Genomic DNA, 18713 nt, shown 5'->3' with positions numbered 1-18713 from the left:
TCAAGCTCCTATTAAGAAAAAAACCCTAATAATTTAATACCCAAATTCATAACTTAGAAAACTGAATGAAAAAAAAATTAGGGTGATTCACCAAACTGTTGATACACACTGACACATGGCTCAGAGGCAAATCTAAATCTTCTGAAGTGCACTCAGATAAAAATAAACTTACAGAACAGCCGTGATCTTAGGCACAAGGCTAAATAACTACTTGAACTACATCACAAATGTTTATGGACCTGTTAATATGGTGAAAATTGCATCTTCCTCCAAACTTCAATTATCTTGTAGGAAATATGCATGTTAATCAAGACACATGATTGTAATCATTGGAGGTAAATTAAAACTGCTTAGATATCGAAGGGCTGTGTCAGTATGAATCGTCTGTTCCTGAGTCTGACCTAAGTCCCATCCTCCTCAGGACCCTGGGGCTGGGATGCGGCTGCTCCCGGCCAGCGCGGTGGGGAGGGGGCGGGGAGCCTTCACCCCGGCGGGCAGAGCCTCGGGCCAACAGCGGCTTGGCCGCTGACCGGAGCGGAATTCCCCCTCATCTCCGCGTATCCAACCCCTCTCCCGCCGGGATCCCGGCCGCTTCCAGCCGCCAGCCGCCCCTCAGGAGACGCGGCCGCGCCTGAACGGAACGAGCGCGAGGCCGCCGCTGCGCAGGCACCGCCCAACCGCCGCCGCTCAGCCGTTGGGCGGGGCGCGAGGGGGGGGGGGCGCGCGCTCCAGCCCCTCCCCCGCCCTGCTCTCGCGCTGCCGGCGCGACGTCGCGGAGGAGGAAGAAGCCGCCGTGTCGGGGGCGGCAGATTCGCCATAACCCGCCGCCCGGCCAGCCTCGCCCCCGCCGACTAAAATTATATATTTTAATTTATTTTATTTTATTTTTTACCAAAGGGGGAGCCTGGCCCGCTGTCGCGACAGTGATTTTTGTTGTGTTTTTTTTTCCCTTCCTCCTCTAGTCGTCTTTTTTTTTTGGTTTGTTTTTTTTGGGGGGGGTTTGTTTTTGTTTTTTTTTTTCGTTTCAGATCAGGCTGCGCCGCTCGGCTCTCGGCCCGCTCCCCCACCACCCCCCACCCTCCGTCCCGCCGGGTCCCTGCCGCGGTTATGGAGGCTGCGGCTGCAGGTGAGCGGGGCCGGGGCGGGCAGGGGAGCGCGCAGGGATCCTCTTACAGACGGAGGGGGTGTGAGGGGAGGGAAGTAGTTCCGGCGCGGGTTTGTCGTCACGCTGCGTCCGCACGAGAAGTAGTTCCCCCAGCGGCCGGCTGGCTGCTGCTTCTCCCGCCCCGGTGGTTATCTCCGCTCCGCTGGCGGCAAGGGGAGGGGGGACAGCGGCTGCCCGGCGGCCTGGAGGGCTGTGGGGCACCCCAAGGGTCGCCCTGCGGAGGGGTGAGGGAAGGCCGCCGTGTCCCTGTGGGGAGGCCCCAGCGCGGTCTGTGTGGCGGTGCCGGCCCTGGCCGGGCCAGGCCAGGCCAGGCCACGCCGGGCTCTCCGCGGTCAGGGCGCTCCGGCTGGTTCTCGGCAGGGAGCCGGAGGGCTGGGGCGGTCCCGAGGTCCCCCGGGTGCCTGTGGGGGGACAGCTGGGAAAGAGTAGCTGCCGAGCTGCCTGCAGTCTGTATTGAAATGGTGCGCATCTGGGTTTAAAGCACTCGCGCTTTACTTTTGACAGCTTGTGTACGTAGTTTTAGCTCAAGAGCCTAAAAGTGCAGCTGCAGAAAGGAGATAGCAAGTTAAAGTTAGATGCTTCCATTGCATTATCATCTCAGTCCTTTATGTGCCTTATATTGGCCTGACTTTCATGGGGGGATTCATGTCTAAGTAAATTTCATGGGGATTACACCGGTGAGTGAAATACGCAGACATGATAGCAAACATTATGTACGTGCTTTCTTCATTTCACAATCCTTACGCGTTTGTTGCAGGACAAGTTTGAGAAGTGATGTTGCAATAACTTAACGCTACTTAATTACCCTGTACACTCAAATTTGGCTTTTGGTTGTCGTTCCCTGAGATGACACTTTAATTTTTTAGAATCCTAAGGTATTTCTAGCTGTCCTATGAGGTGTTTACAGACAATTAGTTTACAACTCAAACAAGATTTTATGCCAAAGAGAATAGCACTATCAGGAGAATAGCTTGTATTTGTATCTGAACAGCAGAATATCTAACAGGTGCTGTGTTATTTAAGTACTATTGGAAGAGCCTTCCAGAACTGCTTTATATTCTCTGATACAACTTTAGATGAGAAATTAATTCGCTTTCTACTACTACTGTTGCTACTAATAAATTAGTATTTATTCAAGCACACTTGTCTTAATAATACAGAGTGGTTGTACCCAGAACTGTCACGAGTGGTATCTTTGATACTGCAACTGCTGAACTGTGCCTGACTTCAGATGCATTTCTGTTATTTGTGCTTCAAAAAAACAGGTTTGGAGTGTTTCAGTCAGGGCATCCTGAAGTCGTTGACTGATCACATTGTTCGTGCTTATTCTTTGAGAGGTTCTGAGTGTTTTCGGTATCTTGGTAGCGTGGTTTACGGTGTGGTATTGTACGATAGTGTACTTTAGTGGTAACTTCAGCAGTGTTGCATTTAGCCGCATGAGGGCGATCTTAGAACATAAAAAATGACAACAAAGTCTTGGTGTAAGCACATCTAGTACAGTTTATTTTTTTTTAAATGATGGAAAATCTACCTTGTTTCTATGCTTGATAAACTGATTATTCTAAACTACTGCAAATAATTTAATTTCCTAGTTATTAGGACATCCTTTTTAATCTAGTTCTAAATTTTGTACGTTCTAACCAAGACAAGTGTGTGTAGGCAGTCGTCTTCTTTTGAAAAAACTTTATGCACCTTTTTCCAGGAAAGTTTGTAAAGCTGATGTGTGTAAAAGAAAAAAAATACTTTTATTTGCTTTCATTAGTTAAACTTCAGTGGTTTTAAACTCAAGTTTCTTTTGACAAATCCAGTAACAGACTAGTAAAATAAAATATGTTTGGTTATGGTGAGAGTGTGAGGACACGCTTCAGACAAAGAAGGGAGATGGGCCTTGTGCCCTTTTCCTGTTGGGGTGGCTGTTTGATCACGTTGCAGGCTCTGGTTTCTGGTGATATCTTAGGCAACCCTGAAGCATGTCAATGTAACCTGGTACTTCATCTTCCAGTAATTCAAGTTAACTGTCTAAAGTTGATCTATCATAAGGCACAATTCTGGTGCGTTAGTACTCCATTTCTCTACCTCTCCATTGGAGATAATGATGTCTTTATGTCAAGTATTTGGAGATTTTCAGAGGTACTGTGTTATGTTGATGAAATACAGTATTTGAATGCTAGAATAGCTGAGATGCGTTAAAGTCTACATTGTGTAGTACTGGTACTGCGATTAAAAAAAAAAATCTAAGAAAGTATCTGGATCTTAATTTTGTGGCAAGCTTGATACATCACGTGTCTAACAGTGACTCATGATGGATGTCTAAATAGAGAAGTGTAGGAACAGGGCGAGCACACAGTGATATTTGTCTAGAATACTCTCTTAGGCCTTTTTATGGCCTTCCTGAGCCCCGAGTAGTGTCTTTCCATTTACTAGTTCTCAGTGGGCTTTGGTTCCAAGAGTTATTAACACCAACTGGACACGTACTTATCTTACAGTTATATGAAGAACTGCCTCTTTTCGTGTTCTCTGCTTCTCCCAGTGCAGCTGCAGGAGAAATCAACTGAAAAGAGCGGACAGTAGTTTCAGAGGGATCATTTGCTTCTATGACATGTGTGATTTTGTAGTTCTTCACTTTACTCTTTGCCTTTTGTCTACCCCACAGCTCCATCCTTTCCAGTCAGAAAATTCTAATGTATTTAGCTGCTGCTTGTAAGGATCTGTGCTGTGTTCTTTGTTGTCCTTATCTTTGTACCTTTTAAGGATATTATTGTTATTGTTGTTGTTGTTATTTTAGGGTTTTTATTTTTTTCTAGTTAGATGAACAATACCCAAAGACAAAAAGCCCAGTATGGGCTTTTGCAGTAGTAATCTTTTCTGTTTTTTAAAGGTCTATGTGTTATAGGACCATCTGTTTTATACACTGTCTATTATAACTGTAAGGTTTTGGTTTTGAATAGTGCAGTTCTTAGCTTTGTTTTGAGACTATCTTTAAAGTGTTTGCTGGAATTGAGAGATCTTTCATAGAAAACCTCTCCAAACCCTTATGGAGATACAGCAAATGGAAAACATTGTTTTGCTACGGGCTCACCGTCTTTGAAGGGTCTTTTCATAAACATTACTTTTTACTACACAAGCTCTCAGTCAGGCCTGTTACTGCTGAGGTGTTTTTTAAAAAAAGGCTTCATTCTGCTTTTTATTTTTCAAGTTGATAAAATTATGCTTATTGACCTGCCTTACTGTGTTTTTACATTTAATTTGACATCATTTACAATCTTCTTTTTGTTTTCCTCGTTTAACAACTTTAACTTTTATAAAGATGTTTTCTTCTACTAAAGCTTCCTTTCACTGCTATTTTGCTGTGATAGATTTTTTTTTTCTTCCCCTTTCTGAAGTCGTCTTTGATGATTAGCATCAAATATCATGCTTTTAAATAGTCTTCATGCTGCTTTCAAGTATTTAACTCTTCTTGGAACCTTTTTAGTCCTTTTTGTAGTTTGTTTTTGTTTTGTTAAAGATGCTTTTTATCTTTATATAGTTCACATTGTTGAAGCTAAACACAAACGTTTGTCTCTCTATCACTCTTTGAAAGGATTTTTGAGTACTACTTTAGTCACGGTTGCAGTGACTCTCAAGTAGGGTCACTTTGAACGCTGTCTTCTGCTATACTTTTGATAAAGTCAAGAACTGTTTCTCCTCATATGGTTTGCCTGATTGTTTGCTGGCTGAAGCAGTCATTAATGTTGTTTAAACATTTAATCTTGGCATCCTGTCCTGACCTGACATTTAACCAATGTGCATAAGGGTAATTGAAGCCTACAATATATTGTCGTTTCCGTCTTTGTGAACTCTTATCCCCTTCAGTGTGCCACGGTCATTCTTACTGTTGTGGTCAGACAGTTGCTCATCTAAGTCCTAACACTGCTTTTCTGTACAATGTGCACATTTAGGCCTCAGGGATTCTGTTACTTGTTAAAAAAACCCGTTAATCAGATTTGACCGTAAGCTGCTTCTAACAGATGGCATTGCTTCACAAACAATACATCCTACTTCCTGTCCTCAGTATTTTGAAGTGGTAGTATCCCACTGGCATTACAACAATATTTTTCAGAAATTTTTTGAAAGCATGTCTGTCAATAACCCTTGCCTTCAGCTAGGCATTCTGATTTTGACACCTTATTAGGCTTCTTGCGTTATTGTAGTAGAATGTAGGTTTATCTTTTTTAAAGCAACTACAAAGAAATGGAAAACAAACCCAACAATTTGTTTCACCTGTTCTTTGTTGTTTCCTGTTAAAATCTTACTAACTTCTGTGTCACCTTTCATTTGTAAACAGTCTTCATAATTTTATCACTGCAGAGTGAATCACCTTGATCTTTGTGGTCTTTTGCACTTGTCACCTACCCTTCAGTCTTCAATTTAAAAACATTTTTATGGTATCTTTAAATTTTGGATTGGATGAAGCCCCGTGCTCCTCTGTATTCTTTCTCAACTTGTAATGTTCCCTTAGGTATATAGGAAACTATCAACTGAGTTCTGCTCACACCACCACCATCATGCATTCGTGTCCCAAGCACTTTAACTAGTGTTTTTTTTCCCTGGCTTTGTTGTCTCTGTGCTAGTATGTTTGTATTGTATAGATTTTTAAATGCAGTTTGTTTCTAAATTGGAAACATTCACAAACACCAGTGTAATTTAGTCTCGTATGCTATGTGCCTCTATAGATATAGTTTACCTTGTAAACTAAACTTACAGCCTTGTTAGAAAAAATGTTGAATGTATATGATGAGGTTTTCCATAAAACCATATTAAGCATTATTGATTTTAGTATCATCTTTTAGTTTTTGTAAGAGTGCATCCTATCTCAACATTGCTATAACTTACGTTCTTACTGTTAAAAATAAAAAAATATGTTTGTGGCATTTAACTAATGATAATTATTTAGTTAGCAGCTAAAAGTGAGAACGGACGTGGTCAGGTTCTCCTTTTCCTTAACTGAATGTATTCTGTGTTGCAGGTTTTGCCTCAGTAGTCATCCTGTGCTAGTGAATTTGAAAACAGTTGCTTACTATTAAGTATAGTCCAAATTCAGATGAAGGAAGCCCTAAAATAGCTTTCTATTCTCTGTGGCCGGCTGCTTTTAGTATAGGTAATTTGTTAGTTTTGGACATGGGATACTTGTGATGCTGCTGTTCTAATAGTAGCAAATAGTGGCAGGTTTTATACACTTTTTTTTTTAACACTTAATGAGTATAATGCTTCTGGTTTGGAGATATGCCATAATCCTACATATTAATTTCTTGATGAATCAAAATAGAGAACATAGCAGGAAATAGGTATTGATTTAATTTCTTTTAGTCTATCAAATGAAGAGAAATAAAATTAGTTTATAACAGTGTCTTTATTAAAATGATAACTAAAATGTTATAAGGTCAAGGAAGAGGTCTAGGGAATATATCTATGGCTAAATATATCCTTCTGAGGTTAAAGTGTGTGTAATCAAAACTTACATTCATTTAAAGATCCTTTTTTTGTAAGACAGAAAAATGCAGCTGACAGTTATTTACATTTTATTGAAATTATGAAATAGTACTCATTATTTGAAGGTATTAAAACCACATACATTTAACAGTATTTTTAAAAATATTTTGATTTTTAAACAGAATAAAGTAGGTTTTAAGTAAAAAAAAAAAAAACCAAAAAAAACCAAAAACCACAACAAAACCCAAAAAAAGTGAAACAATAAAAATCAGAGATACATTATAACATTTTTGAAAATTCCGTATGTTTGAAATAGCATTGAAAACTACAAAAATCTCTAACATGCACAGAGGAATAAAATCTGATGTCTAAGAAAAATATTTTTAATGTATTTGACACAAGTATAAGATATCGTAATTCATTGTACTGTATGTGCCAATTCTTTCATGTTCAGTTCAAACCATTTTTTTACTGAGAAATGTTGTTGCTTGTATTAAACACAAATTACTGGCTTTTTACATGTTGCTCTCATATTAACTGTTATCTCACGGTTTCAATACCTCTACCTAAAGAAGCTATCAAGGAAAAGTCTTATTTATTGTTCTTAGACACTTGAATATCTTACATGCTCAGCATTTGTGTATGAAGAGTTCTTTAATAAAAACAATAGTTTTATTGGAAGAATTGTGCCTGCTTTTAATTGCACTTGAGATTTGAACAGAAATCCTTCTATTTTCTCATGTTAGTGTATTACTATGTTTGGTATTATAATGGAAAATTTAACTCCATTGAGTAAAGACAGCTTGTAGTTAATAGAGCTGTGATCTAATAATTGCAGATTTCAAGATAACATAGTGCAGGTGAGAGCAGTGACAAGACAGTGAGGAAGTCAGGTACTGAAATAACCTAAATATCTCTTCTTTTTGAAGTTTGTTGGGCAGCAATGCAGTGCTATGCTTTGCTGGTAGAGGAAACTACAATTTGTTTCTGTTGTATTGTAACATTTGTGTTAGCTGGTTGTAGACATTGCTAAAGTGTTGGGAGTTTTTATAGGAATAAGTAATTATTTTAGGAATATTTGGAAATTAGTGATGGATTTTGGGCAGTTATCTCTTAATATAGTCCAGTGCTGGGTGAGAGTGTAGGATTTATTTTTCCTTGGTTCTCTAGGTTAGCTGGTTTTATGGGTATGGGCTTGGAGATGTGAGAGTAGCGCACGTTAAGGAAGTAAAACTTGTTGGAGAAAGCTCAGAAACAACATTCTGGGGGGCATCCCTGGGGGAGTCACAGTCACAGGCTGATGGACATGGCTGCTGCTTTCCCACTTGCAGATTGAACCAGCGGCAAATCTGCGTGTGTGTCCCTGAGACGCACTGCACACACACCAACAGGGGAGGCACCGCCTTCAACAGCACCTACATGTAGGACTCACATAAAATAGAAGCAGGGACAGCCGAGTCCTCCTCTGTGGCTGGTAGAAATTGAAAGTTACTAGTGAAAGCACAGGCACAACACTCTCTAGATTCACAAGTGCATGAACGTTTGCAGATCTCCCAGGTACCTCCCACAGGAGACAGTCCTTCATGAACTGCTCCAGCATGGGTCCTTCACATGGGCAGCAGTTCTTCATGACCTGCTCCAGCATGGGCCCTTTCCATAGGGTGCTTCAGGAAGACTGCTCCAGCATGGGTCCCCCACAGGCCTGTGGGGGGACCTGAAAACCTGCAGAAAACCTGCTCCAGTGTGTGCTTCCTTCCATGGACTGTGGCTCCTGTGTGGTCTCCTCTCAATGTGTTGCGGCTTCCTTCAGGGCCCATCTGCTGACTCTGGCCTGGGCTTCCCCATGGGCTGTAGAGTGGGTATCTGCTCCACCATGGCCCTTCACGGGCTGCAGGGGGACAACTTGCCTCACCATGGCTTCTCCACAGGCTGCAGGGGAATCTCTGCTCTGGTACGTGGAGCATCTCCTCCCCCTTCTCCTCTGATCTTGGTGTCTGCAGGGCTGTTTCTCTCGCATTTTTCTGACTCCTCTCCCATCTGCTGTGTAACGTTTTTTACCCTTTCGTAAATACGTTATCACAGAGATGCTACCAACATCACTGATGGACTCAGCTTTGGGCAGTGGTGGGTCCATCTTGGAGCTGACTGGAGCTGCCTCTGTCTGACACGGGGGTAGCTCCTGGTGTCTTCTCACAGAAGCCATCCCTGCAGCCTCCCCTCTGCTACCAAAACCTTGCCATGTAAACCAAATCCACATAGTCCCATAGACGCTCCTAAAGTATCCCAATCTTCCTGATCCTCGTTTCCCTTTTCTTACCATTTACAAAGTCCAGGTGGCCTTCTCCAAAGCTGTGCCTGCAGTTTCTTGATGTCCCATCAATTACTAACTGGAGACTTCTGGTCCATGGCATTGTCACTGTTATCTCTTGTCTGTCACGTTTGAGTCTCTGTATATTCTTGTTCATCGTTTATGCCATTAACTTATTGACCTTCTTTGCATTGAAAATGTTCTTGATCAGCTAGCCTTAGTGAAGCAGACTCTCACCTTCCACATGCCCTTATAAATGACAAAAAAGGACAACTCTTATTTAAGAAGTTGATGTTTCTTATCTCGTTCTTGGCTCACTGCATTCTGTTTCCTGGCTGTACCCTTGGATGCACAATGGAAGAACTTTCATAGAGTTGTTTTTAAGAGCTTTCATACAGATAATGTTAAAAAAAAAAAAAAAAAACAAAAACAAAAGAAAAACAAAAAACCACAAACTTTTTACCTAATAATTGAATTTGCAACAAGTGCTGCGTGCTATGACGTGACTTACTGCAGAGTTGGAAAACCGGAGTGGTGAAGAGTAAGCACTTATTCCACAGGCCAGTAGATATCCAGTGAAATTTATTTTTGCATTTAGCTATGGAGCTGTAGTTCCTTTTAACAGTTGTGGAACTTCAAAGGCTATTACAGAGTTTTTAACTGTTGTCTGCATTGAAGAGTGATGAAAAGTTTTGGATACATTAGAATGATTTATGGCAAATAAATACAAATTTGTTTCCTTGCTCTGTGTTTCTTACGAAATTAGTTATTTAAAAATAAAACAGTATCCAACCTCTAGCCTATCTTTTATGCAAAATGAAAGTTTTTGGTTAGTTGAAAACAAATCTTGACTAGGTTTTTTCATATAATGATCAAAAGTATATATGACAATAATATACTACCAGATTCCCTTAGAAAAATCACTGAAATTAACAGTATTTAAGATAGGTGCATCTTTCTCTCCCCCTCACTCAAATTTTAAAGCGAAACAGCACAGGTACTGTTTTATGTGTTGTGAAGGGGTTTGGGAACAAAGGAGCCTGCTTCCTAGTCTGCAACTTGCTGTTTGCTTTTAGAAATCCATTTCTTAATCTTCCTTTGCTGTATACATGCTCAGTATAAAGAAAAAAAAAATAATTGACTAATTTAAAAATATGCTGAGATCTTTGGAAGAATTAAAAAAAAATATTGAAATGGCTTCTCTTACATTACAGTTTAATTTTCTGCTTTTCCATTGAAGAGGAAAATAATTGGTATTATTTATTTCAATGTACACTTAGCACAGTTTATATAGGCAAACTGACGATAATGAATTAACACAAACCATGTTTAGTGAACAGAATGTTCCAAATTGGTTTTGGCTGAAATTCCTGTTGTTTGTTTACCTGCATACGTGATTACTGTTCCTTTCTTTCTCTGCATATTTAATTGCTGTCTAATTAATTGGTCTGTTGATTTCCTACATAATTAATTATTCACTAATTAATCATTGATTCCCTGCATAGTTAATTAACTTATTGCTTATTTGATTTTTACATTTAATTGACTATAATTCACTGCTCTATTGTTACACCACCTAATTAGCAACTGGTTAATCAATTATTGTTTGCTTATTCCTGATCTAGTTGTTTAGGCCTGTGATCGGCACGGTTGATCCTCTACTATCTGACCTCCTTTTCCAGTCATTCTTCCTAAAATCATTTCTTTACTCGGTTTTTGTTTCCATCTCACATCTGAGCAAAGCACGGGCATCTTCTGCGTATTCTCCTGATGCACCTTCACTAACATTCACACTGCTCTCTGCCACCTGGCCTCTTCATTCCTGGTTTTGTTCCAGCTTTACTTCTGTTTGATGGTTTGTGTAATCAGGAACTTTAAACAACCACAGAGACTTTTGGGGATCCTTCTTGCTCTTCTCCCCATCTCCAGGTCCTCGCTGGGAGGAGGGACACATAAAGTGGTGTGTGAGTACTGATTACAGCCGTTGAAGGAGGAGGCAGGAGACACAAAGCAGTGAGCTTGAACTTTTAGGGAAAATAACCAGCAGGTCAGGAGGCGGAAACAGTGGCAAATAAAACCTCAAAATAGAATTTTCAGCAAAATCGTGGAATTTCAATATTCAGTATTAGTTAAACCTTTAGGTAAATGCTCACAGGTTTTGTAGCGTGAATCTTAACTGTGCATTTACATTTAGAGAGAACAGTTGTCATCCACTGGGTCAATAACAGGCTTCATTATTTTTTGTTAAATAAAAGAATAACACTAACTAGAGCAGAACTAGTTCAAAGGAATTGATTCAAAGGAACATTTCCATTATAAACGTACTGGAATCAAAATAGAAATGTGTGTGTGCTCAAGACAGCAGAATACCTGAGAAGGAACCCTACCGAGCTCCTAAGAACATGTTGAATGTGTTATGCATTTTACATAGCTGCTTGTGTGTGTAATTATAGAGTATATTTCAAACAATGGGAGCAATATTTGAGTTGTTTTTCAGAGATGTTTTTAAAGAGATGAAGACATACTCTGCCTTTTATTTTTGAAGTAGTTGTATTATTTCTGAAGATGAGGATGCTTTTGTTATAGTTTCAGGTGCAAATAACTGTAAAAGAGAGCCACATCTGCTGATTTTAACATTCCGAATGCCTTAAAGATAGATTTTTCTTGCGGGGGGTGAACTATGTAATCAATGTGTCATGAAGGGAGGGGAACAACATTGAATAGGGGTAGTGATCTTTGCTTGGGATTGGCTTGAAAACCGGTCCCAAAATACAGCTTCCCTGTTCTCTTTTCCCCAGATTGATCCCAAAGTTCACAAAATAACATTTTATTTCTGTGTTTATCTGACTAATCTGTGGTTTGGTTTGTACCTCAAATAACGTTGGTTGTTTCAGTTTGATTTCAGTGAGCATACGTCCCTAATTTTCCTTAGGGAGGTGGAGGGGAGAGGAGCAATGAAAGAGTCTCTGGGCCAGGAGTTCGTGTATGTAGCTGAAGACAAAGCTTGCTGTTAAAATTGGGTCCTGGTTGTTGTTACGTTTCGTTGGACACTGGAGGCAGCAGGGGCTGCTGAAAAATCAAACCATTAAAACAAATGACAGGAGTTTTAGAAAGCAAATAAAGTCCTCTGAATTAAGTCTCTGGCAAGAGTTTGTAATATTTTCTTTTTTTTTTATCAGGATTTTTCTGAATTATTAGCTTTATATTAACCCTTCTTTATTGTTATTTACTATCTTGTGGCTTTGCTTTCGCATCACACCTCTAGTACCTGTAAATTAAAACAAAACCTACAAAGTTGTCTAAAATGTTCTGTAAAATTTCTGTTTAAAGCATTGACCAAGAGAAGTTTTAATGAAATTCTTCATTTGCTGCTGCTTCTAAAGTTTTTAGTTTGTTGAGGGCTTTTTTTGAATCAACAGGAATTTTTCATGGAACTTTTATGTCAAAGTGTATGGAATACTAGATGTTTTGTTAATGTCAAATGTTACTCATAGAATTATAAAATCTTCATGGTTGGAAGGGATCTTTGAGATCATTGAGTCCAACCATACACAAAAAAACCCCCTACAGTCTCTGCCACTAGAGCATGCTCTGAAGTGCCAAATCTAGACGTTTCTTAAATACCTCTAGGGATGGTGACTCAACCACCTCCCTGGGCAGGCTGTTCCAGTGCCTGACCACTCTTTCAGTAAAGTCATTCTTCCTAATATCTAATCTAAACCTCCCCTGCCACAACTTCAGACCATTTCCTCTGGTCCTGTCATTACTCACTTGGGAGAAGAGGCCAACACCCACCTCCCTACAACCTCCTTTCAGGCAGTTGTAGAGGGCAGTGAGGTCTCCCCTCAGCCTCCTCTTCTCCAAGCTAAACATGCCCAGCTCCCTCAGCCTCTCCTCATATGCCCTGGTCTCCAGACCCCTCACCAGCCTGGTGGCTCTCCTCTGGACACGCTCCAGCACTTCAACGTCCCTCTTGTACAGTGGGGCCCAGAACTGAACACAGCACTCGAGGTGAGGCCTCACCAGCGCCGAGTACAGAGGCACGATCACTTCCCTGCTCCTGCTGGCCACGCTATTCCTGACACAAGCCAGAATGCTGTTGGCCTTCTTGGCCACCTGGGCACACTGCTGGCTCATGTTAAGCTGGCCGTCCCCCAGCACCCCCAGGTCCTTTTCTGCTGGGCAGCTTTCCAGCCACTCTTCCCCAAGCCTGTAGCGTTGCTTGGGGTTGTTGTGATCAAAATGCAGGACCCAGCACTTGGCCTTATTAAACCTCATACAGTTGGCCTTGGCCCATCGATCCAGCCTGTCCAGGTCCCTCTGTAGAGCCTTCCTACCCTCAAGCAGATCAACACTCCCACCTAGTTTGGTGTCGTCTGCAAACTTACTGAGGGTGCACTCAATCCCCTCATCCAGACCATTGATAAAGATATTAAACGAAACTGGCCCCAAAACTGAGCCCTGAGGGACACCACTGGTGACCGGCCGCCAAGAGGATTTCACCCCATTAATCACAACTCTCTGGGCACAGCCATCCAGCCAGTTTTTAACCCAGCGAAGAGTACACTTGTCTATGCCATGATTCGCCAGCTTCTCCAGGAGAATGCTGTGGGGTACGGTGTCAAAGGTCTTACCAAAGTCCAGATAGACAATGTCCACAGCCTTCCCCGCATCCAGAAGGTGGGTCACATGGTCATGGAAAGAGATCAGGTTGGTTAAGCAGGACCTCCCTTTCATAAACCCATGCTGGCTGGCCCTGATCCCTTGGCTGCCCTGCACTTGCCGTGAGAGCTCACTCAAGATGATCCTCTCCATGATCTTTCCTGGTACCGAGGTCAGGCTGACAGGCCTGTAGTTCCCCGGATCCTCCTTCCGACCCTTCTTGTAGATGGGCGTCACATTAGCCACCCTCCAGTCATCTGGCACCTGCCCTGTTGACCAGGATTGTTGATAAATGATGGAGAGAGGCTTGGTGAGCTCGTCTGCCAGCTCCCCGAGTACTCTTGGGTGAATCCCATCTGGCCCCGTAGACTTATATGTGTCTAGGTGCAGAAGCAGATCATTGACTACTTCCTCCTGGATTATGGGTGGGTTGTTCTGCTCTCCATCCTTATCTTCCAGCTCAGGAGGCTGAGCACCCTGTGGATAGCTGGTGTGACTATTGAAGACGGAGGCAAAGAAGGCATTCAGTATCTCAGCCTTCTCCTCGTCCTTGGTTGCAACTTTCCTCCCAGCATCCAGTAAGGGATGGAGATTCTCCCTCACTCTCTTTTTGTTGATGTATTTATGAAAACTTTTTTTGTTGTCCTTAATGTTAGTGGCCAAGTTGAGCTCCAGATGGGCTTTTGCCTTCCTAATTTTCTCTCTGTATAACCTAACGAGATCTCTGTACTCCTCCTGAGTTGCCTGTCCCTTTTTCCAAAGGTGGTAAACCCTCCTTTTATTCCTGAGTCCCATCAGTAATCAGTCCCATCAGACTCTGAGGCTGATATGATACATTTTGTTTTGAGAATAAAACTTCTTTTCCCCCTCCTTAAATTTTCCTCCTATTTCTGCCCATTTTTCTCCATGTAGATGGGTGAGATGAGGCCTCATATTTTTTTTTCAAATACTGGGAGAAAAGAAGAAAAATCTTTGTGTTTGTACAGCTCTGAAGTGAATGGCCAGAAGGAGAAAGGAAGACGATGTGATGGCATAGCTGTGACTGTCATATGATGCAATGTTTTGTGGTCTACAGCACTGCGGATGTTTTGAGCTTTTTCCACACTCTTTCATTAGTGGCAGAGCCACATCTAAGGATAATGACCACCAAAACCACACACTTAACATTTTTAACTCGCAGGCAAAAATGATACATCAAAGCATACATTTTTGATAGAACATATTAATTTTCTAAGAAACGTTACTATAATGAAGGAAAAGTTTCCTTTTATTTTTTATGGTTTTTAATTCTTCCTTCCTTCTTTTGTTTCCAGCACTTACACAGGTAATTAGCGAACTAGACGTGCTTAGGTGAGGTAAGTAGAAAGGTTAAGTAGATGTAGGAAAGAACAGTGAGGTCTGTGAACATAAATTAGGATTTGGGGCCCAGCTTCTCTGTATTTAAGAGCTACTTTTTAAATAAAATAAATAAAAAATGCTTTGCATTTATACCAATGTGGTACACATCAAACCTGGACAATGACTTAATGTCATATCATTTTATCAGCTGTTTGAAAAAATATGAAATTATAACGATGTCTGAGGCTGGAAGGGGAAAAAAAGGTCTTCCTGCTCTCTTTTGGGTCTTGTTATTTCTAAGGTTTGAGCCAGAAGATATTTTTTGCCCTGTGAGGATTTGGGTAGAAGTTGAACCATTTCTTAAATGAATTTATTTTAGGATTTATGATGAATGTCTTCATTTAATGGTGTAACGTTCTTTGTTTCAGTTCATTACTGCCCGTTAAGTGTATTAAGTTAACTGATAGTGTGTTAGCCGAACCAAAATCTCAATAACTTGTGGTAATGTAAACAAACAAATTATGAAATATTAACTCCTCTTTTTAAACTTACCTTTCAGGGATCAATTCCATCTTCATGTGTAAGCTTTGTAACTTGTTTTCACCAAATCAGTCTGAACTGCTGTCTCACGTCTCTGAGAAGCATACAGAAGAAGGGACCAACGTGGATGACATCATTATTCCACTCCAGCCTCTAACAGTACCCACAAACGTAAACAAAGATGCAGAAGGTACATTCATAAAGTGAGAGGAATGTCATTTTCCAAGTCATTTAGGTTTTTAATAAAAGCTGTGGTGTGATGATTCTGCATTGTGTATAGAATAATTTTTGTAGCTTGTTTTTGTAATGGTCGCTGTACAACTGCCAAACTGAATTTTGTTCAGTGCAGAATAAATCAGAAGACAGGTGTGGATAAACTCAGCATGTGATAGGGGGTGATGACATCGGTCCATTAATTTTAAATGTCAAGTGTAGCTAAGTCTGCGTCCTACAGCTTTAACTTGAAGCTGTGTCATAGCAGCGGGAAGAAGGTGTAACGGCAGTGGAGAGCAATCAGGACACCATGGATGGGGGTCTTCAGGCTTAGGAATGGTGGTGTGCTTTGAGTTGCCTAACATCTTGCTTATTGTGTTTCAGATAATGTTAATAGTTCTATTCCAAAACGGAAATGGCATGACTAATAATTTATAACTATGCTTTGATATTGGCACTAGTAAATAAAGCAATCCGGTAGTCAAAGGTTACTTTTTACAGAACAATTTTACTCTGCAGTGGAAGAAGTTCTGTTAATTCCATTTTAACTAATTATAAATGCAGTTCTTTGTAATAGTAGCAATGCGTTCAAAATAATCCACACTTCTTTTAGACCCTTACTGAGCAATGGATTTATGTTGTTGGCAAGCCTCTTATTTAACACAACTAGTAGAATTTTCCAGTCATTTAGATTTCTGGATCTTAAAAAGTGTGTGCTTATGAATAAAAACCACTACGATGTCATACTTAAAAGTTTGTGGGGTTTTTATCATTAATGTACGCATGTGATATTTCTTCATTTATTTACTAGCAGTAATTCAGTAGTTACATTAACTTCATCAACATAAGAAGGTATTTCTAATAATGGTCATATATTATTCAGCTATAGCTGCCATCTCCTCAGATGGTTGGTGAGGAAAAATTGCTTCAGATTATTATTTCACACAAAGCCTAAAATTAACAGTGCATCAGAAGAAGATGAATAAATAACAAATTACATCAAGTTTCACAATGCCATTCTAATTTTATTTTAATTATACAGACTGAATTTCTCGGGCATACAGACTGAATTTCTCAGGCATGCAGAATGCATCTTGCTTTCTTAAATCTTTGTTTCCTGTTAGCCCTTCACTGAACTGTATTTCTGAGTACAGCAAGACTGGTATTTTCTAACATTCCTTTTAGTAAAAAGGCTCTTCTGTAAACTTTTTGCACTTGTGTGTAAACTGTCTGCACTTTCTGTATTACATGTTGTTAAGCATGCATTGTACATTTATGAGAATAGCTTGCACTTACTGCTATGATCTGAAGCAGCAGAAATTAGACATATGCAGCTTTTAAGCAAATAACTTTTCAAATCTAATTACGTAAAATATAATGTTCATATGTTAAGTTACATATTCATTAGTTACCTTTTTCATAATTCTTGGTGGATGCTTCTCATCATCTGATATGATCACATGGTGCCACCTTTTTCGGCTTACGTAGCTAATTCTTTGCTGTCTGCCGTCAGTAAGCGTGTCAAGGTAAATTACTTTCACGTAGTTTTCAACTTTATGTATTATAAACATACTTTAATATTTCTTCTTTCCCATCACATAGATTGACTGGAGAAGACAATAGTCTGTTCTGAAGTCCTGTTCAATTGTTTCCTGTGTTCTTTTTCAAAAAATAGGGTATTTCACAGTTGAATATAGGAATTTGAAGAGTTCTTCTTTCAAGGCATCAATTATTTCCCTCCTATTATGGAATCCTCAACAGATAAAACTTTAAAAGTTTATAATACACAGTTTTTTCTCAGTGGACCCTTCTTTGTAGTAATTCAGTATTGTCACGAAAAGGAGAAGTGATTGATGAATGACAGTCTAGAGATTACAGCTTCCTTTTAGTATTCATTGACTGAGGGATGAACATCTTTTTGTTCTTTGAAAGCATAGTTTTTCTTCCAGGTATTGGTAAACAATGTAGTGAATCACAGAATCACAGGGGTTGGAAGGGACCTTCAGAGGTCATCTAGTCCAACCCCCCTGCCGAGGCAGAGTCACCGAGAGCAGGTTGGACAGGTTTTGAATATCTCCCAAAAAGGAGAGTCCACAACCTCTCTGAGCCACCCGTTCCAGTGCTCTGGCACCATGAAAGTAAAGAAATTTTTCCTTGTGTTGAGATGGAATTTCCTGTATTCCAGTTCCAGAATTGGTATGGACGAGTGAATGCTGAGTTGCTGATGGAACTCTGTGTTCTGCCCGAGTAATAAAATAATTATTTTATAAGTACTGTGAAGAAGTAAAATGCTAGGCAAGTAACATGTGTTTATTACTCTAATGTTATTTTATTGGCAATGCTGTCTGCTGAATTTTATTTAGTTGTACCACTTTCCGATAGTTAAGTCGTGTTATATTTAGAGTAGATTTGTCCTAGCCATTTTAGTAGAATGATGTTAGAATTTTTTTATCAAATGGAACCAAAGATACCAGGCAGATGTTGCTGTTACAGAAATTATGCATAGGTCACATTTTGTCCAGTGCTGGATGTGACCAATTCCTCATCCACCGAACAGTCCACCCATCAAATCCATTTCTCTGCAATTTAGAGAGAAGTATGTTGTGGGGAACCATGTCAAAGACCTTACAGAAATCCAGACAGATGACATCAGTAGCTCTTCCCCTGTCTACTGATGTAGTCACTCCTTCACAGAAGGCCACGACGTTGGTCAGGCAGGACTTGCCCTTGGTGAAGTCATGCTGGTTGTCTGGAGTCATGTCCCCGTCCTCCATGTGCCTTAGTATAGCTTCTAGGAGGATCTGTTCCATGATCTTCCCAGGCACAGAGGTGAGGCTGACAGGCTGGTAGTTCCCAGGGTCCTCCTTTCTGCCCTTTTTAAAAACGTTGTAATCGATTAAATAAAATACACACTTTTTATACTGACACTTGAGGAAGGATTCCTGTTGCATAATGCATCTAACTGTTGGAATTTGGTCAGGGTGTTTAAGTGGACACTTGCACAAGTGTTTTGTGACT

General features: G+C 40.5%; 1 protein-coding gene across 1 annotated transcript in view; it reads left to right on the top strand.

The window, feature by feature from the left end:
• The first annotated feature begins 993 nt into the window (after window positions 1–993).
• Window positions 994–18713, top strand: part of ZFAT (zinc finger and AT-hook domain containing) — a 95532-nt gene continuing 77812 nt past the window's right edge. Inside the window, exons 1-2 of the mRNA XM_063327579.1 lie at window positions 994–1126; window positions 15502–15672. Of these exons, the coding sequence (XP_063183649.1) occupies window positions 1108–1126; window positions 15502–15672 (190 nt within the window). The 5' untranslated portion in view covers window positions 994–1107. The remainder of the gene's footprint in view (window positions 1127–15501; window positions 15673–18713) is intronic.

This window comes from Chroicocephalus ridibundus, chromosome 2 (assembly GCF_963924245.1).
Source record: "Chroicocephalus ridibundus chromosome 2, bChrRid1.1, whole genome shotgun sequence".
NCBI classification, from domain to species: Eukaryota; Metazoa; Chordata; class Aves; order Charadriiformes; family Laridae; genus Chroicocephalus; species Chroicocephalus ridibundus.
Note: the sequence above shows the minus strand (reverse complement) of the source record. Positions and strands in the feature narration are given on the sequence as shown.